Source organism: Mya arenaria, chromosome 6 (genome assembly GCF_026914265.1).
Source record: "Mya arenaria isolate MELC-2E11 chromosome 6, ASM2691426v1".
Taxonomy (NCBI): Eukaryota; Metazoa; Mollusca; class Bivalvia; order Myida; family Myidae; genus Mya; species Mya arenaria.
The window spans coordinates 8,636,286-8,663,215 of NC_069127.1; the positions used below are offsets into that span (position 1 = coordinate 8,636,286).

The following is a 26,930-nucleotide window of genomic DNA, read 5'->3' on the forward strand; positions in this document are numbered from 1 at the left end:
CATATCCCGGGAAATTCTAATCATCAAGTTGGCTATGTAATAATATTATAAGCTTATTTCCAGGCCTAAAGTCTAGGTAAGGTAAAGGTTTCGAAAGTAATTGTAAGTACATTTGTTTTCACTTTGTTAAATTTATTTAGACAAATCGAGATTTTCTGACTTTGTAAAAGTGCCGTAATTCATAGGTATTTATGCTAGATACGTAGTTGGTATGAGTGACCCCTTTGATGAATCTGAAGAAAAAATATCTATTTTAGGTATAATGGCACTAAATTTTGTAGAAGTCAAAATTCAGCACATTCCCTCCAAATCACTGTGTAAACGACACATAGTTGGGCCGAATTATTTCTGTCACATAGCCCACAGAGGCAGGGCGTGTCGTTATACCACACCCATATGACCACGCCCCTCCCCCAAAAATACATTAACTAAAAATACTGTATGGCTAAGAACCAGCCACCTGGTTTGCTCAGTTGGTTAGATATGTTACAAACAACTACAAAAAAGCTCTGAGAATTGTAACAGACATCATGCAGCAGTCAATTGTAACCACGGCTCCCCCAGGTCCGGGGAATACCGGGGACTTTGACTTTCGGTCCAGGCAACCCCGGCTAAAATCTCTGCCCTGAGGGGATGAACTAATGGTAAAACCCCCGCCAAATGCCACCACACCCACGGGACCTTAGGTTAGGCCCATTTCCCGCTCTTCAAAACCACTGCATTCAACCGGCACTGCGGGGCCACCTGAAAGGTAAAAACATTACCCATTTCCCCGGCTATCCCCCCGTTTACCCCCGGACCTGGGGGGGGGGGGGGCGTAGTTACAATTGACTGGTGCATTATGAACCAACTGAACTGGGAATCACTTGAAAGAAGAAGACAGACCAGCCATTTTAGACTCTTTTATAACATTCATTATGGATTAGTCGATATTACAGACTCTGAATACATGACGCCATATCAATGAAATTCTAAACTTTTTTATCATTTGACGTATCAGATACCACACTCATCAACAGACTCCATCAAATACTCAATTTTTTCCTCGCACTATTGTCGAGTGGAATTCACTCGGTACATGTAGTCAGTGTTGACACTGCCATTGTGTTTGGGCAGCACTGGCTACATTGCCACACATCCCTTACGCAGTACAGATATTTTTTTTATCTTTTTTAACAGCACAAACATTCTTGTTCTTTTCACTATCTACATACTAGGTCTGCATATGTAGTTGTTGCATTTTAGACTAATTTAGGTTTTGCACTATTTTTTATCACATGTCAAGCCCACCTGGGTGGATTGAGAAGCTTGGGTGACCTGATATTCTTATGCAATTTCAAAACCAAGATGCAAAAACATACTACTCGACAAACCAATTACCAGCTAATTTTACCAAAGTTTTCCAGATAAAAAGTGTATTATCCTGCTTTGGTATCATCAATTCAAACCGCATAACTTAAAGATATCATAAATCTATCACTATTACTGCAAAACGGAACTCAAATTTCGTCATGATTCATGCTTAAAACATTTCGTCCCAATGTTTTATACTTGAAGCATTTCATGCACTGTTTTAGTGTTTATGATTTTATGATTATTTTATTTCATGTCTTTAAAGACATCCTTTTAAAATATAAAGAACGTAAAAGCCCTTGATGCCATACTGTTACAGTGTGTCAGTTTTTGGAAGAACAAGCAAATACTGCTCAGTCTGCTTTATATTAAGCCCTCACAAGCACCAATAAGAAAGAAAAGACAAGTTGGAAAGAACAACTAATTTCAAGAAGGGACTTCCTTCATTTCAACAGTTGATGTCACTTCTAAAATGTCTGTAGTGTTAAATCCTGGGAAGTCTTTAATGTTTTGTTTTTATTCTGCAGGGATGACCATGTAATACTTAATAGAGATGTCCTGTCTATTGGATTTGTTTGATAATGGTCAGTTTGCTGCTGCTAGTGACCAGCTGACCAACATAACTGGGCACACAACAGATCTTACCACACAACTGGCCACTGAGAACAATGCTGCTGTCCTTGCTTACATACAACTGAAAGCACAGGTTAATACACAATTAGGGTAAAAGATGTATATGCTCATGATCCTCTCTAATGTTTCACACAAATGGAATCAAGTCCCATTTCGGGCATTTCTTATTGGTTTTTTTGTTGGGAAACTTTTATGTGTTGTCTGAAAATCTGGAATAAATGGCTCGGAAACCGTCAGCTGAAATTTAGACTTTATTTTGTTATCTGTCAAGGTTTTTTGTTTTGTTTTAGAGAACATCTTCTGACGCTGATCTGTTCAAGTGGAAGTTTGAAAACTGTCTACAGAACTGTGCTGGTATATACTGGATCATTGAGTCACCTGGAATGATGATAGATACTGACATGTAGCCTTAAATGTCCTTGACAACACAGAAGTGTTTTTAGCTCACCTGAGCACAAAGTGCTCAAGGTGAGCTATTGTGATTGGTCTATGTCTGTCGTCCATCGTCTGTCGTCCGTCATTCGGCGTCAACAATTGGTTATAATCATCTTCTTCTCCTATTCCAATTTTGATGAAACTTCATAGGAATGATCCTTGGTTGGTGCTTTTTCAAAATTGTTCAAAGAAATGAGTTCCATGCAGAACTCTGGTTGCCATGGCAACCTTAAGGAAAACGTCAACAATTGGTTATAATCATCATCTTCTCCTAAGCCCCTTGGACAATATTAATGAAACTTCATAGGAATGATCCTTGGTTGGTGCTTTTTCAAAATTGTTCAAAGAAATGAATTCCATTCAGAACTATGGTTGCCATGGCAACCTAAAGGAAAAGCGTCAACAATTGATTATAACCATCATCTTCTCCTAAACCCCTTGAACAATTTTAATGAAACTTCATAGGAATGTTCCTTGGATGGTGCTTTTTCAAAATCATTCAAAGAAATGAATTCCATGCAGAACTCTGGTTGCCATGGCAACCTAAAGGAAAAGGGTCAATAATTGGTTATAATCATCATCTTCTCCTAAACCCCTTGGACAATTTTAATGAAACTTCATAGGAGTGATCCTTAGTTGTTGCATTTTCAAAATTGTTCAAAGAAATAAGTTCCATGCAGATCTCTTGTTGCCATGGCAGCCTAAACGAAAAATTCCAAAACTTTTTTTGGCAAATACTATGAGGCCTAGTGCTGAAATCTTTGATGTGTAACATTGTGTATTGGTTATCTACCATGTTTATTCAAATTATGCCCCTGGAGAAAAATTGGCCTCACCCCGTGGGTTACAAGTTCATTATAAATACATTTTGTTATAATCTGATAGTTATGTAAAGTTGACTCTTGAAGCAAGGGCAGCAAGTCTTGCTATATGGTCTCCCTTTATTTAGGAAATTCCACTACTTTCTATTTTTAGTAACAAGGGAATAGATTTTAAATTTTATTAAGTCTTCAACATAGTCACTTCTAAGGTAATTATTGTTTTTTTTAGGTTCATAGATTCAAATAATTATTATACACTTTATTCTTTAGAAGAAATTTCATTTTTACTTAATGATAAATTTAATAATCAGACTTTTCCATTGAACTTCATGTAGATTATTGTAAACTTCATGTAGATTATTCTAAGCTGCAGTCTTATCTTCTGTGTGGATAGCGAATAAGCCTTACATTGATTCTTAACATTTGAAGGAAGAAGATTTTGTCCTAGATGGAAGAAACGATAATATTAGTTGAAGGTGCTGAATGTGTTCTGATATTTGATTTTTAGAGCTTAAGGCAGTTTATTAATTTTATTGGATGGTACACTGTTTGTTGTTTGTGTATTTGTACTAAAAGTTCTTTCAGTGTGCAAGCAATTTAACAAAGTTTTGTCAGTGTGCAGGCAATTGAACGAAGTCCTGTCAGTGTGCAAGCAATTGAACAAAGTCCTGTCAGTGTGCAGGCAATTGAAAAAGTCCTGCCAATATGCAGGTTTCTGTACCAAGTGCTGTCAGTGTGCAGTCAATGATCAAGTCCTGTCACTGTGCAGGCAACTGAACAAAGTCCTGTCAGTGTGCAGGTATGACACTCAAATTTTGTCAGTGTGCAGTCAATCATTAAGTCCTGTCAGTGTGCAGACAGCTGAACAAAATCCTGTCAGTGTGCAATCAATCACCAAGTCCTGTCAGTGTGCAGGAAACTGTGACAAGTCCTGTCAGTGTGCAAGCAACAGTTACAAGTCCTGTCAGTGAATATCCAGGCAACATGTTTGACCAGTATGTTTTTCAATATTCTTTGAGAATAAATATCAAGCTATATTGATAACAAAGGTTAAACTCTTTTACTCAGGTGAGCGATTTAGGGCCATCATGGCCCTCTTGTTTAAAGTGTTATAATTTCTAAGTAGAGAATGACTGGACCTTTTCAGCTCAGTTTACCTGCTAAGGCATGTCGTCAAGCATTTAAGTTGAGAGACATTTGGAGTTATACTTACCTTTAATGTTTAACACTCAGGGGCCAGCTGTCTAATGATCTGTTTCCGTCTTTTGCCTCATGAAACTTTGATATTTGTAATAATGATGCTTTTGTTTATATTTTGAAATATACAAAAGAAGCTTTGCTTTAGAAATGACTGTTGGAAACTGTTTTCAAAAAATGTTCAAATTGAGTTATTCTACTCATTTGAAAAATCATCCACCAGCAGACATCTAGTTATTCTACTGACTCATTTGAAAAATCATCCACCAGCAGACATCTATTTGATGTTTTTAAATCATAGCATTGCTGATCGTGCTGGTGGTGAAGTGGTGTCCGCCTCTCGATATGAACTGTTTCTCTCTTGCATTATGACGTTATTGGAATTTCCAAATTTTATTTTTAGACAGCATATCATTAACGTTTTTATGCCCCCACAAAGTGGCGGCATATAGGGTTGCCCTTGTCCGTACGTACGTACGTACGTACGTACGTACGTACGTCCTGAAGATTGTTTCCGATCTAATTCTTGAAAACCGTTTGTCCAATCCTCACCAAACTTTAAACACATGTTTGTGACCATAATATCTTGATCAAGTTCGATAGTCATGGAAATCGCTTTAGTCATTTAGGAGTTACGGCCCTTTTTTGCCAAAAATTCCCGAAGATTGTTTCCGATCTAATTCTTGAAAACCGTTTGTCCAATCCTCACCAAACTTTAAAGACATGTTTGTGACCATAATATCTTGATCAAGTTCGATAGTCATGGAAATCGCTTTAGTCATTTAGGAGTTACGGCCCTTTTTTGCCAAAAATACTTCAAAAATATATGTTTCCAATCTAATTCTTGAAAAGTATGTGTCCAATCCTCACCAAACTTTACATACATGATTGTGACCATAATATCTTGATCAAGTTCGATAGCCATGGAAATCGCTTTTGTCATTTAGGAGTTACGGCCCTTTATTTGCAAAAAAAGACTTGAAAAATATGTCCCGAAGATTGTTTCCGATCTAATTCTTGAAAACTGTTTGTCCAATCCTCACCAAACTTTTAACACATGTTTGTGACCATAATATCTTGATCAAGTTCGATAGCCATGGAAATCGCTTTAATCATTTAGGAGTTAGGGCCCTCAGATTATCCTGAATAATCATTATGGCTTATTTTCTGTGACAAAAAATCGAAGTGGGGGCATCCGTGTCCTATGGACACATTTCTAGTTTTGATTGTTTTTAACATTGTTTAAATAAAGGTTTTTAAACCTTATAAATCAGTTGTTTACTATTTGTATAGAAAAGCACTGTTGTTCCTTGGTGTGGAGGTGACATCTAAATCTAAATCTTGCCCCGAGGCCGATAGGTCTACACCTTGGCACCTTGGGACAACAGTATTGACTGTTACCTAAATAACAATGAAATAAATGTAAAGTGATGGCTGACACTTAGAGAGAGGTAGGCAAGATACAATAACACATAAGCTGGTAAAGCTTTTTGAAATGACTATTGTTTGACTGCTTGTTTTAGGCGTCCCTGCCAGAGTGGGTGTGCTGACCGTGGAGCTGGCCTCCTTGTATAATCACACATACCTCTCCTTGGTACATGCCATCCCAGCCTGCCGTCACCTTAAACTGTGGCATAGGAGCCTAATCAGAGGTAGATACATGTAGATAAGGGGCACATTCACATGTAATCTTCATTGGGTCTTGTACCAATAATAAAGAAGTTATTTATGTTTATACAGCACAAGGATCATATATAGTCTGATGGCTTATCAGTTATTGGAAAATGCCCAGGTAATCATATCTAACTGGGTCTCAGAATGAAATAGGTTAAAGCTGGGCTCTCACAAATTGACTGTTACGAGAAATTTGACAGCGCAGTTTTGATATTTATGTTCGAAAATTATGTTTTATGGCTAAAAGCATTAGTAATGCTTAAGATAAATGAGGTTTTCAGCTTAAAACATTTTTTATTGTAAATTTGAAAACTGTGGTCTGATCTTTTGTAAGCAGTCCTTTATCGCTGGTTTCCAGACATTTATTCATCTGTGAGAGGTTCAGCTTTAAGTAAAAAATATGCATAGAGCATTGTGACAATGAAAACTTTTTAGTGACATATTTGCAATTTTACATGAACTTAAGAACATTTTTGTTGTTTTGACCATGTGGGATATGTCTGAGTGAGCTTATTGATGGGTTTGTCAGTCATGTGGTTGCTGTTGTCTGGAGGTAACTCATAAAAGGGTTGACAGATTTAAATGATTTTTGGTAAACACAACAAGCCTCTTCTGTCTCATTTTTTTCAATATTTAATAACAAATAGATCTCTTGTTTGCACTTCTGATATATTATATGAAATAAAACTGACTGCTGAAATATGAAGGAGAGAAAGGCCCTTTAATCTCTCAGCTCATGTTCAACTTTGGTAATAAACCAATTTTGAGTTATGGTCTCTTTTCAACTTAGAAATTGTCAAAATTCCAGTGCCCGGACAATAACTCATGAAGGGGTAACTGGATTTTAAGGATTTTTGGTACACCCTGAATACAGGTCAAGATCCACCAAACTAACAATTTTATACATTTTTGAAGATGTTTTGGATAGAATTTGCCAAAATGTGTCTGGAGGATAATTTATGACAGGTACAATTGATTATAAAAAATGGTACACATGTTTATCAGTTTAAAAAAAACAGTTTACTCAGCTTTTGAATTAAGCAAAAAAAATTCAAAAAAAATAATTCTGATAGATTAGGCTAACAAAGTGTTAAAACTTTTTGTTATCCCAAACCAAAGTTTTCAGCAGAGGTAATAGATTTGTCATTGTCTTTCCCCATCTTTTGGTTCTTCCATCTTTCCTGAGCCATTACTACATGTACGTAACTGATAGACAGAAGTTAATGAATCTTATTTGAAGTGTGTTTCATGCCATTCACATTCACTTGTTGGTCTGGTCTAGCTATTTTCGAGGCTAGCTGGCCGGATTGGTCATGTTGTGTTCGGTCAAAGTTTGTTTTGTATTCTTGTTGCTGCACAGGGCATAAACTGCAAGCGGGGAAAAACATTTACTTAACACATGGCAGATGAAAGCAAAATATTGAACAATTAATTAATAAGCGATTTTTGTTTTCATTGTATTGTTTGAAATTATAGAATTGATTGTCCTTAGGTTAAAATCTAGACATTTAGGTATCATAGCTACTTAATTGTATTGGCAAAATGCTTTTGAAATCCTTGTTAAATTTATGCTAAGCGCATGCAAATGCTTACAGAAATTTGTGAATTAGAAATAATGGTACTGTTAATCTAAGTATAAGTTTGAATGTTAATTTATTTTTTGAACACCTTTTTGTATAATATACAATTATTATGCCATTATTATAATGTGTTTTATGCTTTGGTCTAGTTCAGTATTGTTCAGGTCTAGTTTGTTTTCAAAGTTAGTGGACCACTGGTCCATCTCTCAAAAAAGTTTAAGCAGGTGTTTAAAGTTTTTTTTAGCTCACCTGGGCAAAAGTGTACAGCATTTGTGCTCAATGCGATCTATTGTACATCATGGTCCATCATTAATGTTTTCATTCCAACACCTTCTTTTAAACCACTGGGACAGTTTTAACCAAACTTCACAGGAATATTCCTTGGGCTGGCCTCTTCCAGATTCCTTTAATAAAAATGGTTCCATGCAGAACTCCATGCTCCGTTTTTACAAATGTAGATGTAAAAAAACCCAGGACATATTATAGTTTCAGCTCAAGTAGGCCAGCCTTTTGGTCATTGGCTTAAGTCAACCAAGAGTTATTGCGCTTTTATTATAGAGATGTCTGGAGTACCATGAAAATTATACTATAAGCCTAAGGCCAAGATGGCCCCTTCATTCGAAAAAAAGCGTTGGACTATATCTTGATAATTTATAAGCATATAAATGGTTATTTTTTGGAAACATTCATTCATTTTTCTCTTTATTATTTAAAAAAAAAATATAATTGTTTGTTTCACTCTGAGATTGTAATGTATTTCACCTTGTTTACACCAACAAATTTAAATATTTCTCTTGAACATCTAGCAAAGCCACTTTTGAAAAGTAGCTTTTGGTGCACATTCTTACTGTGAAACTAACAAATATCCTCTAAGTATTACAGTATAACCATAGCCACTACTTTTGTGTGGTAATATGCAAGTCTCTTCTGGATCAAGTTACTGGCTTTTTATACCAGTAAATAAAAAAAGTTTGAAATTTGTTGGTCAGCAGTAAGTGAAATGAAACTTAAAAACAGAAGTTATTGTAAGTTACATGATGTTGTTTTTGTGTGCTCAGCCATAACAACCCTGGTTTGGTGGTGCATGCCCATGCTCCATCTGGCTCTGATCAGTCATTATTTTCCTGTAATCAAACCATTCAAGATCTAGTGAATTTAACAAAATGTAAAAGAAATGATCAATTTGTTTGTAAACCATTTGTATATTTTGTTTCAGTGTGCAGAGTATTCCACCCCAGAAAAACAAAGCTCAATTACGACTGTGATGAGAAATCTGCTTGTGTGGGTCTGATCCGACAATGTCTAAAGGCAATAGAGGTTGCATCAGGTATGTTTGGGTCTGATTCTGCAATGTCTTATGGCAATAGAGGTTGCATCAGGTATGTTTGGGTCTGATTCTACAATGTCTTATGGCAATAGAGGTCGCGTCAGGTATGTTTGGGTCTGATTCTACAATGTCTTATGGCAAAAGAGGTCGCATCAGGTATGTTTGGGTCTGATTCTACAATGTATTATGGGAATGGAGGTTGCATCAGGTATGTTCGGGTCTCTTTCTACAATGTATTATGGCAATAGAGGTCGCATCAGGTATGTTTGGGTCTGATTCTACAATGTATTATGGCAATAGAGGTTGCATCAGGTATGTTTGGGTCTCTTTCTACATGTCTTATGGCAATAGAGGTCGCATCAGGTATGTTCGGGTCTGATTCTACAATGTATTATGGCAATAGAGGTTGCATTAGGTATGTTTGGGTCTCTTTCTACAATGTCTTATGGCAATAGAGGTTGCATCAGGTATGTTTGGGTCTGATTCTACAATGTCTTATGGCAATAGAGGTTGCATCAGGTATGTTTGGGTCTGATTCTACAATGTCTTATGGCAATAGAGGTTGCATCAGGTATGTTTGGGTCTGATTCTACAATGTCTTATGGCAATAGAGGTTGCATCAGGTATGTTTGGGTCTGATTCTACAATGTCTTATGGCAATAGAGGTTGCATCAGGTATGTTTGGGTCTGATTCTACAATGTCTTATGGCAGTAGAGGTTGCATCAGGTATGTTTGGGTCTGAATCTACAATGTATTATGGCAATAGGGGTCGCATCAGGTATGTTTGGGTCTCTTTCTACAATGTATTATGGCAATAGAGGTCGCATCAGGTATGTTTGGGTCTCTTTCTACAATGTATTATGGCAATAGAGGTTGCATCAGGTATGTTTGGGTCTGATTCTGCAATGTCTTATGGCAATAGAGGTTGCATCAGGTATGTTTGGGTCTGATTCTGCAATGTCTTATGGCAATAGAGGTTGCATCAGGTATGTTTGGGTCTGATTCTGCAATGTCTTATGGCAATAGAGGTTGCATCAGGTATGTTTGGGTCTGATTCTGCAATGTCTTATGGCAATAGAGGTTGCATCAGGTATGTTTGGGTCTGATTCTGCAATGTCTTATGGCAATAGAGGTTGCATCAGGTATGTTTGGGTCTGATTCTGCAATGTCTTATGGCAATAGAGGTTGCATCAGGTATGTTTGGGTCTGATTCTGCAATGTCTTATGGCAATAGAGGTTGCATCAGGTATGTTTGGGTCTGATTCTGCAATGTCTTATGGCAATAGAGGTTGCATCAGGTATGTTTGGGTCTGATTCTACAATGTCTTATGGCAATAGAGGTTGCATCAGGTATGTTTGGGTCTGATTCTACAATGTCTTATGGCAATAGAGGTTGCATCAGGTATGTTTGGGTCTGATTCTACAATGTCTTATGGCAATAGAGGTCGCATCAGGTATGTTTGGGTCTCTTTCTACAATGTATTATGGGAATGGAGGTTGCATCAGGTATGTTCGGGTCTCTTTCTACAATGTATTATGGCAATAGAGGTCGCATCAGGTATGTTTGGGTCTGATTCTACAATGTATTATGGCAATAGAGGTTGCATCAGGTATGTTTGGGTCTCTTTCTACATGTCTTATGGCAATAGAGGTCGCATCAGGTATGTTCGGGTCTGATTCTACAATGTATTATGGCAATAGAGGTTGCATTAGGTATGTTCGGGTCTCTTTCTACAATGTCTTATGGCAATAGAGGTTGCATCAGGTATGTTTGGGTCTGATTCTACAATGTCTTATGGCAATAGAGGTTGCATCAGGTATGTTTGGGTCTGATTCTACAATGTCTTATGGCAATAGAGGTTGCATCAGGTATGTTTGGGTCTGATTCTACAATGTCTTATGGCAATAGAGGTTGCATCAGGTATGTTTGGGTCTGATTCTACAATGTCTTATGGCAATAGAGGTTGCATCAGGTATGTTTGGGTCTGATTCTACAATGTCTTATGGCAGTAGAGGTTGCATCAGGTATGTTTGGGTCTGAATCTACAATGTATTATGGCAATAGGGGTCGCATCAGGTATGTTTGGGTCTCTTTCTACAATGTATTATGGCAATATAGGTCGCATCAGGTATGTTCGGGTCTCTTTCTACAATGTATTATGGCAATAGAGGTTGCATCAGGTATGTTTGGGTCTGATTCTGCAATGTCTTATGGCAATAGAGGTTGCATCAGGTATGTTTGGGTCTGATTCTGCAATGTCTTATGGCAATAGAGGTTGCATCAGGTATGTTTGGGTCTGATTCTGCAATGTCTTATGGCAATAGAGGTTGCATCAGGTATGTTTGGGTCTGATTCTGCAATGTCTTATGGCAATAGAGGTTGCATCAGGTATGTTTGGGTCTGATTCTGCAATGTCTTATGGCAATAGAGGTTGCATCAGGTATGTTTTGGTCTGATTCTGCAATGTCTTAAGGCAATAGAGGTTGCATCAGGTATGTTTGGGTCTGATTCTGCAATGTCTTATGGCAATAGAGGTTGCATCAGGTATGTTTGGGTCTGATTCTGCAATGTCTTATGGCAATAGAGGTTGCATCAGGTATGTTTGGGTCTGATTCTACAATGTCTTATGGCAATAGAGGTTGCATCAGGTATGTTTGGGTCTGATTCTACAATGTCTTATGGCAATAGAGGTTGCATCAGGTATGTTTGGGTCTGATTCTACAATGTCTTATGGCAATAGAGGTTGCATCAGGTATGTTTGGGTCTGATTCTGCAATGTCTTATGGCAATAGAGGTCGCATCAGGTATGTTTGGGTCTCTTTCTACAATGTATTATGGCAATAGAGGTCGCATCAGGTATGTTTGGGTCTGATTCTGCAATGTCTTATGGCAATAGAGGTTGCATCAGGTATGTTTGGGTCTGATTCTACAATGTCTTATGGCAATAGAGGTTGCATCAGGTATGTTTGGGTCTGATTCTACAATGTCTTATGGCAATAGAGGTTGCATCAGGTATGTTTGGGTCTGATTCTGCAATGTCTTATGGCAATAGAGGTTGCATCAGGTATGTTTGGGTCTGATTCTGCAATGTCTTATGGCAATAGAGGTTGCATCAGGTATGTTTGGGTCTGATTCTGCAATGTCTTATGGCAATAGAGGTTGCATCAGGTATGTTCGGGTCTGATTCTACAATGTCTTATGGCAATAGAGGTTGCATCAGGTATGTTTGGGTCTGATTCTACAATGTCTTATGGCAATAGAGGTTGCATCAGGTATGTTTGGGTCTGATTCTACAATGTCTTATGGCAATAGAGGTTGCATCAGGTATGTTTGGGTCTGATTCTACAATGTCTTATGGCAATAGAGGTTGCATCAGGTATGTTTGGGTCTGATTCTACAATGTCTTATGGCAGTAGAGGTTGCATCAGGTATGTTTGGGTCTGATTCTACAATGTATTATGGCAATAGGGGTCGCATCAGGTATGTTTGGGTCTGATTCTACAATGTATTATGGCAATAGAGGTCGCATCAGGTATGTTTGGGTCTGATTCTACAATGTCTTATGGCAATAGAGGTTGCATCAGGTATGTTTGGGTCTGATTCTACAATGTATTATGGCAAAAGAGGTCGCATCAGGTATGTTTGGGTCTGATTCTACAATGTATTATGGCAAAAGAGGTTGCATCAGGTATGTTTGGGTCTCTTTCTACAATGTATTATGGCAATAGGGGTCGCATCAGGTATGTTTGGGTCTGATTCTACAATGTATTATAGGAATAGAGGTTGCATCAGGTATGTTTGGGTCTCTTTCTACAATGTCTTATGGGAATAGGGGTCACGGTCTGATCATCCAATGTCTTCTGGCAATAGGGGTCACATCAGCCATCAGGTATGTTTGGGTCTCTTTCTACAATGTCTTATGGGAATAGGGGTCACGGTCTGTTCATCCAATGTCTTCTGGCAATAGGGGTCACATCAGCCATCAAGTATGTTTGGGTCTCTTTCTACAATGTCTTATGGGAATAGGGGTCGCGGTCTGATCCTACGATGTCTTATGGGAATAGGGGTCGCATAAGGTGTGTTTGGGTCTCTTTCTACAGGTGTGATTTGGGCTGATCTGACAATATCTGATGGCAATAGGGGTTGCATCAGATATATTTGGGTGATTTTACTGCTTGAGGATTAGGAGGGAAGCATATGATGTGATCTATTTATATTCAGCTAGTCATAAGTTAAGATCGAGGTATTGTTATAGCCTTGGTGTTGTTGTCTTCCTTTTTAAGTCGAGGTTACACATCACAAAAATCATTGCTATTATACAAAAACCATTATAGATTCTCATATGAAACTTGGAAGTTGTGTTGCAAAAGCCAATACACATATGATAGTACTGGTAGTACAAAAAGGCCCATACTTCTAGCTTGAATAATTGGTTAGTTATGCTATCTTTTTTACTGAAAAACAGCAACAGAAAATATGTTGGCTCCGCCATGCTTTTGTTTCAACTGGCATGTTATCCCTTCTCAAATGGAGAATTTCAAAAAGGTGAGGTAGTCTCATAGTTGTAGTTTAATTTGTCAGATATGAATCCAATCATTTACCGGTTGGTACACCGACTTCAACTTCATATTACCGGAGTTTCTTCCCCCAGTTATCAAGTCATATTAAATGGTCTTAATGCATGTATTATAAGGTTTTAGATGTACAATGATGATTATTTGGTATCATTTTGAAGGGTTTTGTGAGTAATGAAAACATTGGTAAAGATTATACCAACAATTAATTTACAGTCAATATTGTTTGGCTTTGAAAGATTTCGTTATATTTTTGCTCATGTCTGATTTTTGTTTGAATAAAAAAAACACACTACAAACTGCAATTTCTTTATCTGTGATGTATTTTCAAGTATTCATTTAACATATTTGTAATCAGAAAGCAGTACCTTTTCAAATGATACAAACATTATAATTAAATGGTCACCAGGCATTAACATTAAACACTATTGTCATTGTCTACTGTAATTAATTTGAACAATAGATACTATAGTACCCGTATGCTTGTCTTTCTCTTATTGAACTTTTTTAACTAGGGCTTTACCTGTTGAAGTTAGAGCCTTTGCAGAACCATGGCCACAGGATGTTATTCTGTTAATGCTATTTCTTTCTTCAAATATTCAACCATGCGTATATGGTATTTTTATAGTTATTGCCTAAAAATGTCTTCATCATGAAAGCCACACTTATTACAGCACTGGTTGTTGGATTTAACTATCATTGACGTAAGCCCTATCTGTGTATTCCAGCATGTGGATACATGCCAGTGTGTTGTTTGTTGGCTCGGTGTGTATGGCTGTGGTGTATACAGGAGACACGGATCAACAATCATACAGAGGCTGAACAACTTCTACATACCCTAGCTGATGCAATAAACAAGACAGATTTTCTGGTATAGTAGTAATCTCATTGCGTAAATAGTTTTATAGATCATCCAGGAACATGCATGTGCTGATAATTACCCAAACAGTTATAATTTGTGTAATGATAATGTTCTTATTCATGCCCCAAACAAAAATCGGAGGGGGAGACATATTGATTTTCGCTTGTCTGTCCATGCGTTCATCTGTCAGTAAGTATTACAGTTTATTATACCTCACGTGACCTGCCCATGTTAATTTCTCACATACCCATCATGGGCAATTTCGTACTGTCACACACTGACAGTACCGTTTTGACCGGTTGACATGATGCTGTCACATAGCATGCTAAAAATAGCCACTTTTTGGTTTCCCAAGTCTGAGGTGGTAAGCGTTTATTAAAATGTGTTGTAAGTCTGGTAACCTCTGGTGTTTGCATTATTTCTTAATGACATTTGCAGCAAAATGACAACTAATGAAAACAAACAATAATTACAGAATAAATTGATTAAACTTGAGAGTTGTGTAATTGTGAAACATCTTTATATATGTATATAAATGTAACTGTGTTCAGTATAATAAAATAACTATTGCATGGCTTCCAGTGTAACAGTACATATTGTCAACATTCAGGTAAATACTGTAACCCTTGGCTTCGCCTCAGGTAAGTTAACAGTATATCCCTCATGTTGACAATATGTACTCTCACACTGGAAGCCATGCAATATTTAAATAATGTGAACTTGTGTCGCTTAAAACTCCAAAACCATTTCCCCTTCATGGTGGCACTATGTTGCAATGTATCGGACTATCAACATAATCAGCTTGCCCTAGAATTTGTATAAGATATTGATGATACTTATTTTCTGAGCCATGTTTTATTTCTTTTCTTTTTTATCTCTTTTTTTCTCATGTTTTATTAATTTCATTCATTTATTCCTGTTTGTACAGCCGATCAACATCCAGGGTATTTGCAAAACCAGTCAATTGGATGTTTAGATCATTTTGAACTTTTTTATGTTCATTCATAGTTTCAAAATGTTCAAAGGGCTGAGGTATAACAATCAAATGTACAATGCGTGTTAGACAAGATTTGTCCATAAAAAGTCAGAACTACATACCAATGCAACAAAACTAAATCATATCTGCAAGCCACAGACAGAGAATACATTCTAACATTATTTTCACCCATGCAGTACATCGATTATGTTACTGAGGAACAATGTTATGGAGAAATAATTTGAATCACCAAGTCCATGTTTATTGACATCTTGTGGCTAATGCCATATTTGTGATTGTTAAAATTGATACACCATGATTTAAACATGGCAATCTCAAAGTGACCTGAATGATTTACGACAAATACTTAATCCTCCCTGAATATACGGGTAAGCATCCTACAGTATTAAAATTACGATAAAACAATAAACTAACTACCTGGCCATTAACACACCTAGTATCGGTGACCCTAAGAAACTATCTACCAACTACTTGACATTTTAACCACTTCCAGCTATTTGTGATCCTGTGATTAGAATCACTAACTACTTGACCATAACCACACCTAGTTGTCTGTGACTCTTGGGCTACACGTACCACTTACCACTTTGCCATCACCACCCTTAACCATGATATGACTGTTTTCAGGTGACAGGTGACTATCCAGTGCTGACCTTCCCATTGTATGCAGACCATATCCAGCTGCCAGTGACCCCAGGCCTGGAGGGACCCCTTTCCAGTGTCCTGTGGGTAGTCAGTCTGTCAGGCAATACTAGGTATGACCTGGTGGTCAGTGTACTGGACACAGTCAAGGATCAACATCTCGCCCCATCTGTCAAGTTCTTATCAGGTTCTGATGTTTTTTGTTAATCTAGTTGTTGACTGTTTAAAACTCAATTTAATGCAGTTAAAACTTTCAAACGTATTTGCGGCAGAAAACATCTAAATATCTTTTATTATTAAAAACAAAATTTTCAGGCATTTAAAAAATAGAGCATCTTTGTGTATGTGATTGGAGTAAATAGTTTTAATACTAATTGATAAGCATTGTGTGTCAGGTGCATTTTCTTTACCTAGTTAGACAAATGTACCTAAAACACTTAAGTCATATATTAAATGTGAGGTGACAAGCTGACAACATCCATAGACATAAAGGCTCTATCATCCCTTTAAGAAGTAATTCAATGATGAATGGTGACTTTTTCAGTGTATTCATTTACCACAATGGTTTGTACAAGTTAGGACAATATACAGGGTATATTTCCACCCTGATGATTGAACATGTGTACGGTATACACTTTCTTAATGTACCATATGTTTATTTCAGAGTTTTTCATTTTAGTGCATAACACAGAGGATTTCTCAACTCTTATAAAGAGTGTTTGTTCCCAGCCCCCTGCCATCCCTTGGTGCAGGACTTCTGTACCTTTCCAGTGTACATATTACAGGGTTTGCTAGCAGTAAACAGAGGATATCTCTATGCTTGTGGTGATTGTCTCCTCCCAGCCCCTGCCAGCCCACAAACCTTTCCTAATTGTGCAGTGTAAATATTACAGGTTTTGCTAGCTACAAGTTTGGACAGTACACAGAGTATATTTTGATGGATTTATACATTGATAGAGATGGAGATTTCCGCTCCCAGCCCCTGCTTCTGTACACTTCCTGATTGTCCAGTGTGCATATTACAGGGTTTGCTAGCTACAAGCTGGGACAGTACACAGAGGGTATTTCGACGCTGATGGAGATTGTCCGCTCCCAGCCCCCTGCCACCCCCAGACTCAGGGCTCGTGTACATTTCCTTATTGGACTCTGCTTCGCTAAACTTGTAAGAAATGGTAGCTTTTCTAACATAAAATACAATACATAACAATTTAATGTGGGGTTGGCATTTTGCTGCTCACAAAGATGTAGAGGTTCAATCCCCAACCTTGGGCACATTTGGTTGGTGGCTAGATAAGTGAGCTTCAAGCAGGTACTGTTTCTTGTACATCACAAGACCACTTTGGCACATTAAACTTTATGAACAAGTATGATAAGGATAATGCGTTATTTCATGATCATTGCATTGTAACCCAACATTGCTTCCGTATCTTGTAGGAATTTGTAAGCTTGCACTTGAATACACAATCAGATAAATTGAGTTTTATACATATATAAATAAAACCTAGCTATATAGATATATATTTGTGAGCCTGAATGCAGTGAACATGACAAAGCTGTCACAATGGCAGTTCCTTGTATGTGCATGTTTGCAGTAAGTGCATCCGTCCAGACTGAACCTTGTCCTGAATGTATCTTGACTATAATTTTAGGATTTATATTTTTTTAAACTTGCAATCAAGGTTCTCCATGATGAGGTGGTGTGTCATGCACAAGTCCCAGGTATGTACCTCAATGGTCAAGTTCACACTTAAGAGGTTAAATGTATGAGTACTGTTGATAGGACCAGTCTTGTCTAAACCTTGTCCAGGCTGTATCTTTTACAAATGATTTAAACAAAAACTTGCCATGATGAGGCGATGTGTTATGCACAAGACCTCAGATGTCAAGGTCATTCTTAGAGGTCAAAAGATGAAATGAGTACTCTTGATACATTGATGAATTGAGTAGATGATAAATTAAAAGGCGCACCTATACTAATTTACAGTTCCTAGAAGAACATATCCAAATGCTATGTCATTAAAATACATAATAATTATCTCCTTTTCCTTCAACTCCATGTTATTCTGTGTTGCAATTGCATGGAAGAGCATTATGCCTGTGTCACAGCTCTTTTAACATATTTTTCAAAATGTTTCCATTGGCATTTAGTTATATGTAGTTGTTTAACAAGCCATGTTCTTGAAAAGCCTTCAGCCACTACTTGCTGACCCTAGAGTGACCCGTTTAGAGTGTTTTATTCTAGTGAATAACTGTTGTTTAGACTTGTCCTGTTGCTGTGTTCCAGGACAAGAGGCCACTAGGTCTAGCAATGTTCCGTGAGGCCATGTGTGCTGATTTCAGCTTCCTACGGCCACTGTACACAACTGCCCTACAGTACAGCAGTTTTGGAGATAACGATATGGAACTAGAGTGCCTTAACCTTCTCACAATGGTCAGCATAGTTAGAAATTACATCTTTTAACTCACGTATAGAAGGAAGTACTTGCATATTTCCTTTGTATTTATTTCAAGTAAATGTACTTCCATCCTTCTATTCAAATGCAAAATACCTTTTTGTCAAAAAAAAAGTTGTAGGAAAATATCTTTGGCCAAACGTGGTATTCATATATAGGTCTTAATTGGATCTAAGAACAGTGAAGCTAATTGGATTATTTGGTATAGATAGCAAACCTATCTTGATTCTGTTATTGCCAAAGTTAAAGTTGTGGCTTTCTTGACTCTGTTATCACCTAAGTTAAAGTTGTGGCTTTCTTGACCCTGTATGCTATCGCCTAAGGTATTGTGGTATTCATGACTCAGTTATAGCTAATGTCAAGTTGTGGCTTTCATGACTATGTTATAGCCTGATTTTAAGTTGTGGCATATGGAGCCCCGCCTTTGGTCTTTAGCAAGAGTTTGATTGAGAGTTTAGTTTCTTAAAACACTTCGACAAGCCTTTAAAACATTATTTTGGAAATAGTTTTGTTTAAGTGCTTCATGAAACTAATCACCTTATCAAACTTCGGTAATAAAACAATGGCGTGGCTCTTAAAGCAGCATAGACTGCCCTTTGTTTTATTGAAAATGGTGTAGTAAAAGAAAAGTTATCTTTGATTCAAGTCTTTATTTTAAGCAAAAGGTTGCCTTCCAATGTAGCATACATGATGTAATTTATCACCTGGTATACACACACTGTTATAGCTTAAGTTAAAGTTATGGCTTTCATGACTCTGTTAAAGTGTGTCTGAAATTAAGAGGCTTTTGAATTTTGCTATGGACTTTTCTTAGACTCCCAACTGGGAGCATAATAAACCAAGGGGATTCTAAGAAGCATGGATTAGCAGTACATACTCTAAAACAATAATACTGGCACATATTATAACTTTAACTGCTTTATCATGTTAGGCCTTGGAGATGCGGGACAGCCCAGGATTGCAAGTGACAAGTGGTGTGGACGTCCTGTCTCTGGTAGACTTTGAGGATGAAGATATCACCTACCCCACAGCCTTGTACACTCTGGCCAGCAGGGCACTCAAGCTGCACAAGTAGGCAGTGATCAAGCTAGACTTTAAAAAGAAGGAAAAGATTTCCACAGACAATTTAGAAAATTGCGTCAAGTAGTGTTATCCTCAATGATTTTGATTTGTAGACAAACTGCTCTTCTATACAGCTCAAAAAGTTCGACACATTTAGTGTCTCAGCTAGATCAAAATCAGTCAGTGCATACATATATTTGTATTTTATGTGGGTAGGGAGGTGGGGGTGTACAGCTTGATCAAAGCATTCTTTATATTTAGACAACATTTTATATTTCACCTGTGCTTATAGTTATTAGAAAGTAAAGTGTACTGTATTTGCTTAGATGTGTAATGTAAATAGACAGGGATTATAATAAAAGACCCGAGGGAGGGTTTAATGTTTAATACTGAAATCAAAGAAGGAAGAGCCTTATCATGAATGAGATAGGTGGAGTAAAAAGGCTGGCTAGCATTTTACAAGATCAGCCAGTGATCATGTTATTTAATTTTAAACTGTTCCATGTCAGGTAAAGTTTTATTTTGTGTGTCTATGTAGGTTTGATGTGGCTGCAGAAAAATACACGATACTTCTACAACATCTGAGGACAGGAACTGTTCAAGTTAGTATGCTTGCATTGTACAGAAGAAATAAATATTAGTATAAGTAATGTACAAAGTAAATGTAGGGAAAAGACACCTCCATTGCCACAGTATATACCTGAACATAGCATAAGAAATGACAGCATTGCAACAAGAGTAATTTTTGATACTTTGCCCTTTGTGAAACATATTTTTCACTGATTGCTTCCCTTGGAATGTGAGTTCAGTATATAACCAAAAAAGGTCATGCCAGGAGAGCATACGCTCTTATGGACCTCTTGTTATTTTCTTCACATAAAACCATTTCAAACGATGCCAAAATAATATATGGTCACCAGGCAACTAAAGTTCACTTACTTCTGCACAGGATATCTTAAACTGATGCATCATTTTCCAGAGCGAAGATTTGCCGCCAGTTTTACAACTGTATCATGAGACTATGGAAGCTACACTAGGATCTGGTAAATACAAAGACTGCCTGAAGCTATGTGACCACGCCCTTGCTTGTTACCATGGAAACACAGTCTCCATGGATACCACCTATGATCCGAGTCAAGGGTCAAGCCATAGTGGAGAATTCACAGATGAGTTGCCTCGTGCTGAAGATGTGATAGATTTTGTTTATAATAAAAGAGTTGTGAACAAAAAATTTAGTCAAAATAGTAAAAATAATGAAGATTTGTCTAACAATGGTGAGGAGATGGAGACCAGTTGCTCTGGTCAGTCTTTGAAGAGGAAGTATTCAGAAGATCGTGCCTCTGAATGTCACCATGGCGATACTGATGTTGTGGCCTTGAAGTTTAAGGCTTTGGCCTTGCACAAGATTGGGAAAATAGAAGATGCATTGATCTGTTTGAAAAGGTAGGTTTCACAAGATAAGTGATAGAATAATAAAATAACGAAATGATGATTTATCAATTAACCTTAGATAAAAAGCTCTTATTATTATGATATGGGATTATGTACCTGTACTGAAGATCCAAGCATTACCAGATAGAAGAGCTTTATATATATATATATATATAAAGGTCTAAATAGTTTGAAATTTTAGATAGTTGTTAGGAGACTTTATAGTAGTAAATTGGTTATTCTAATTATTTTGTAAATTTTAAAGCTTTTTATAAAAATGTCGGGTTTAAAAAAAAAATGTTTATAATTATCTAGTGACAACAATTAAGTGAGTCAGTTACACAGTTTTCTCCCTTTGACCTCAAGTGTGATTCAACTCTTATTCAATACATGTTCCCTGGTCTATGAATGAAGTAAAGTACTATTCCCATAAAACAGGAAGTTTTAAGTGTTTTACTCAAGGGCTAGTCACAGACTCAGTACACTAAGTTTAAAAATTATAATCTACATTTGTGGCATGTGCTTGTAGGTTTTTTTTTTTAATTTTAATAAACAAGATTGTTCTTTCCTTTTTCTTTCTTGATGGCAAGAGGATTTTAAGTCTCATTTTATGAGTAAATTTTCATTGCTCTATACAGTTGATGTCAGGGATATGTTTTTAAGTATCACTTCCTCTATTACTTTTAATGTGATTTTTCACCAAATCTTTAAGTTACCTCCTGAAATTCATTTTTCACATGATTTCACTTGACAGTTTTCACCAAAATGGCCTCCAAGTTTCACCTAAGCTCTATTTGAATTCAGGCCCTAATTTCTCAAACCTTATAACAGGACTACATGTAATCTTAGCTCACTGTTTTTATTTATCTATTATATGCCTATCATCTATATTTATTTAAATTGTTGACTTTAAAAAGAAATTGTCTGTATGAAAATAGCTATCAACCATTTTTCATTTATCAAAATCAAATTGAAGTATTTATTTTGGCTAACAGAAATATAGGCTTAAGAAGTTGCAAGAAATTGTAGCCAGGTTGATGCATAGTATAACTGCTGAGAAATTTCGGTGGACTCTTATGGAGGTGCTGCTTTAACTTTCCCCTCTTTTTCTGTTGGTTAACATTCTATTTTTGACCAATCACACTTTTTATGCCCCCGAAGGTGGGCATATTAAAATCGCACCGTCCGTCCGTCCGACTCAATAACTCAGAATATTATGGACAGATTTTAAAATAACTTGCCACATGTGTTCGGCATACCAAGACGACATGTCGCGTGCAAGAACCGTGTCCCTACCTCTAAGGTAAAGGTCACACTTAGGTGTTTATTCCCAATGGCATGCTGCATATAAGGACATAGAGTATAGGTTGTCATGTCCGGGCTGTAACTTTCCCTTGTATGGACAGATTTTAAAATACCTTGCAACATGTGTTCGGCATATCAAGAAGAAGTGTCGTGTGCAAAACTTGTGTCCCTACCTCTAAGGTCAAGGTCACACTTAGGTGTTTATTCCCAAAGGAATGCTGCATATAAAGACATAGATTATAGGTTGTCGTGTCCGGGCTGTAACTTTCCCTTGTATGGACAGATTTTAAAATAACTTGCCACATGTGTTTGGCATACCAAGACGACGTGTCGCGTGCAAGAACCGTGTCCCTACCTCTAAGGTCAAGGTCACACTTAAGTGTTTATTCCCAATGGCATGCTGCATATAAGGACATAGATTATAGGTTGTCGTGTCCGGGCTGTAACTTTCCCTTGTATGGACAGATTTTAAAATAACTTGCCACATGTGTTCGGCATACCAAGATGACGTGTCGCGTGCAAGAACCGTGTCCCTACCTCTAAGGTCAAGGTCACACTTAGGTGTTTATTATGCCCCCACAAAGTTGCGGCATATAGGGTTGCCCTTGTCCGTACGTCTGTCTGTCTGTCTGTCTGTCTGTCTGTCTGTCTGTACGTACGTACGTCCCGAAGATTGTTTCCGATCTAATTCTTGAAAACCGTTTGTCCAATCCTCACCAAACTTTAAACACATGTTTGTGACCATAATATCTTGATCAAGTTCGATAGTCATGGAAATCGCTTTAGTCATTTAGGAGTTACGGCCCTTTTTTGCCAAAAGTACTTCAAAAATATATGTTTCCAATCTAATTCTTGAAAAGTATGTGTCCAATCCTCACCAAACTTTACATAAATGATTGTGACCATAATATCTTGATCAAGTTCGATAGCCATGGAAATCGCTTTTGTCATTTAGGAGTTACGGCCCTTTATTTGCAAAAAAAGACTTGAAAAATACGTCCCGAAGATTGTTTCCGATCTAATTCTTGAAAACTGTTTGTCCAATCCTCACCAAACTTTTAACACATGTTTGTGACCATAATACCTTGATCAAGTTCGATAGCCATGGAAATCGCTTTAATCATTTAGGAGTTAGGGCCCTTTATTTCCCAACAATACTTAAAAAATATCTTATCCGATCTTATTTTTGAAAAGAATTTGCCCTTGTGCAGATTATCCTGAATAATCATTATGGCTTATTTTCTGTGACAAAAAATCGAAGTGGGGGCATCCGTGTCCTATGGACACATTTCTAGTTCACAATGGAATGCTGCATATAAGGACATAGAGTATAGATTGTCGTGTCCGGGCTGTAACTTTCCCTGTATGGACAGATTTTAAAATAACTTGCCACATGTGTTCGGCATACCAAGACGACGTGTCCCGTGCAAGACCAGTGTCCCTACCTCTTAGGTCACGGTCACACTTGGTGTTTATTCACAATGGCATGCTGCATATAAGGACATAGAGTATTGGTTGTCGTTTCCGGGCTGTAACTTTCCCTTGTATGGACAGATTTTAAAATAACTTGCCACATATGTTCGGCATACCAAGATGACGTGTCGCGTGCAAGAACCGTGTCCCTACCTCTAAGGTCAAGGTCACACTTAGGTGTTTATTCACAATGGAATGCTGCATATAAGGACATAGAGTATAGGTTGTCGTGTCCGGGCTGTAACTTTCCCTTGTATGGACAGATTTTAAAATAACTTGCCACATGTGTTCGGCATATCAAAAAGAAGTGTCGTGTGCAAAACTTGTGTCCCTACCTCTTAGGTCAAGGTCACACTTAGGTGTTTATTCTCAATGGAATGCTGCATATAAGGACATAGAGTATAGGTTGTCGTGTCCGGGCTGTAACTTTCCCTTGAATGGACAGATTTTAAAATAACTTGCCACATGTGTTCGACATACCAAGACGACGTGTCGCGTGCAAGAACCGTGTCCCTACTTCTAAGGTCAAGGTCACACTGAGGTGTTTATTCCGAATGGAATGCTGCATATAATGACATAGAGTATAGATTGTCGTGTCCGGGCTGTAACTTTTTCTTGTATGGACAGATTTTAAAATAACTTGCCACATATGTTCGGCATACCAAGATGACGTGTCGCGTGCAAGAACCGTGTCCCTACCTCTAAGGTCAAGGTCACACTTAGGTGTTTATTCACAATGGAATGCTGCATATAAGGACATAGAGTATAGGTTGTCGTGTCCGGGCTGTAACTTTCCCTTGTATGGACAGATTTTAAAATAACTTGCCACATGTGTTCGGCATATCAAGAAGAAGTGTCGTGTGCAAAACTTGTGTCCCTACCTCTAAGGTCAAGGTCACACTTAGGTGTTTATTCTCAATGGAATTCTGCATATAAGGACATAGAGTATAGGTTGTCGTGTCCGGGCTGTAACTTTCCCTTGAATGGACAGATTTTAAAATAACTTGCCACATGTGTTCGACATACCAAGACGACGTGTCGCGTGCAAGAACCGTGTCCCTACTTCTAAGGTCAAGGTCACACTTAGGTGTTTATTCCGAATGGAATGCTGCATATAATGACATAGAGTATAGATTGTCGTGTCCGGGCTGTAACTTTTCCTTGTATGGACAGATTTTAAAATAACTTGCCACATGTGTTCTGCATACCAAGACGACGTGTCGCGTGCAAGATCTGTGTCCCTATTTCTTAGGTCAAGGTCACACTTAGTGTTTATTCACAATGGAATGCTGCATATAACGACATAGAGCATACTGACCTTGTTCATAGGTCAATGTCACATTCGGGGGCATTCGTCACATACTGTGACCACTCTTGTTTAATTCAGGTTGTTGCTTAGATAAAGAGGTCTTTCATGTGGTACTCTGACATAGCGCTGTGCCTACACATCTTGCCCTGATTGTGTGTCAGAATCATTAACAACCATTCACTTTCACTATAACAGGGCCATACAGAGTATATCAGACATGCGCAGACAGAAGATGCGGGCAGTGATGGGTTCATCCTCAGAGCCTCAGTCTAAACGAAGGAAAATCCAGGAGCCTGGAGCAAACGGAAAAAAGATGTCTGACACGGATTCTACGCTTAGGGATGACAATAGTATTGAAAAACTGAATGTCACTAAAGGGAGTAGTGCTAAGTTGAATTCTGGTGAAAATAAGCTTGCTGGCCTTCATGGAACATCACTCGAACTAGAGTGTGAACTGTATGAAATGACTTCTAATATTCTGGACTCTTTAAAGAAAAGTAAGGATGCTGCTCATTTTAGAAGACTTTCAACTGAGTTGAAATCATGCTTTAAAGTCTAATACTAAATAAAATTAATGCTTGAACATTACTTTATTATATCAAATTTGTTTAAATACTGCTTAATAGGACCAATTTTTCTCTCTTCCTAAAAAGTTGCTGAATTTTGTCTAAAAAGACTACATTTTTATTTTGAAGCAAAGTAGGAACAAAGTTCACAAATCTGAAAAACTATCCGATTTTGCATTCATTTCCCCCATTGTGATGTTATTTTCTTTCTTAAGTTTAATGTTAGCAAAGAAGTTATAAAAAGATTTAAGTCCCATTGTTAGCACTTTTTTTAATAATCCTTATTTGAAAACCTGACTCTTTCACAGTTCTGTGCGTCTATTTAAAGTATTTTCACAATTCAGAACGTTTTTGAATACTCACTTTATGAATGGATGAGAAAGACCAGGTTTTGTGTTTTCTTCCTGATGGTGAAACTACTACCTGGCATGTCACAGGACGTTTATCGCCACTGATCAGTATGAATACCTGCATTGTCTATAGGAACCAATCACTTTGAATGAGTCTTGCAAGCCCTATCAGTATTGAATGTTTTACATGTGTATTATTGTATACAGTAATGTGTTTTCCAAATGTTTCTTTGTGCAAACTATAGCTGTTAAAAAAGTGTCCACTAAGCGGTTTAATTGGTAGATTTGATTACAATAAGCAGTAGGAAGTACTTGAATGTTCTTGAACTTTTTTAATGGTTTATTGTTAAGAATTGTTAAAGTGACACTCTTATTCAATATCAATACATACGAATGCATAACAAACATACATTTTGAGTGATAAACCTTTAACTACTAACTTCATAATACATTAATGGAAAATTTTAATTTGAATAATGATAACAAGATTCTAACTGAGTATTTAATAGCTAAAAACGCCAAAATATTAAATGATTGGTGAATGCTAAAAGATTTAATGCTATCTTCTATTGTCTCATAAGGTAGAAATACGGTGTTTGCAGAACCTTCCTTTCAAATTAAACAGGATATGCTTCATAAGAACTACTTTTTCCAACATGTATTCTTCCATTGTGGTGTATTAAAACAATTGTCTTAATTGCGGTGAATCTTATTTGGAAGTGCAGCTTTAAAAACACAAGTTTTGATTTATTTCTAATAGCACATACCATGCATTACGTTGTTAGTTTTGGTGCAAATTAATCAATGGCATTGCCTTGTACTGGTTTGAATTGGCATTGATACAAAATATAGAACATGCGTCATTTAGTGTTACTTCATATTTA

The 26,930-nt window shown here is 37.3% G+C and overlaps 1 protein-coding gene across 3 annotated transcripts; it reads left to right on the forward strand.

Moving 5' to 3' along the window:
* Positions 1-26,890, forward strand: LOC128237073 (uncharacterized). 3 transcript variants are annotated; one of them, XM_052952267.1, is made up of 13 exons: positions 1-76; positions 1,881-2,059; positions 2,277-2,340; positions 5,963-6,091; positions 8,910-9,020; positions 14,325-14,467; positions 16,083-16,284; positions 17,123-17,259; positions 18,358-18,528; positions 19,482-19,621; positions 20,151-20,214; positions 20,592-21,055; positions 25,326-26,887. In XM_052952267.1, the coding sequence occupies exons 2-13, from the start codon at positions 1,907-1,909 to the stop codon at positions 25,687-25,689; spliced, it is 2,142 nt and encodes a 713-aa protein (XP_052808227.1). In that variant the 5' UTR covers positions 1-76; positions 1,881-1,906; the 3' UTR covers positions 25,690-26,887. The 3 variants fall into 3 exon arrangements, with proteins under 3 accessions (XP_052808227.1, XP_052808230.1, XP_052808228.1); XM_052952270.1 differs by having other exon boundaries at positions 18,382-18,528; positions 25,326-26,880; XM_052952268.1 differs by having other exon boundaries at positions 12-102; positions 25,326-26,890.
* The last annotated feature ends 40 nt before the right edge of the window (positions 26,891-26,930 follow it).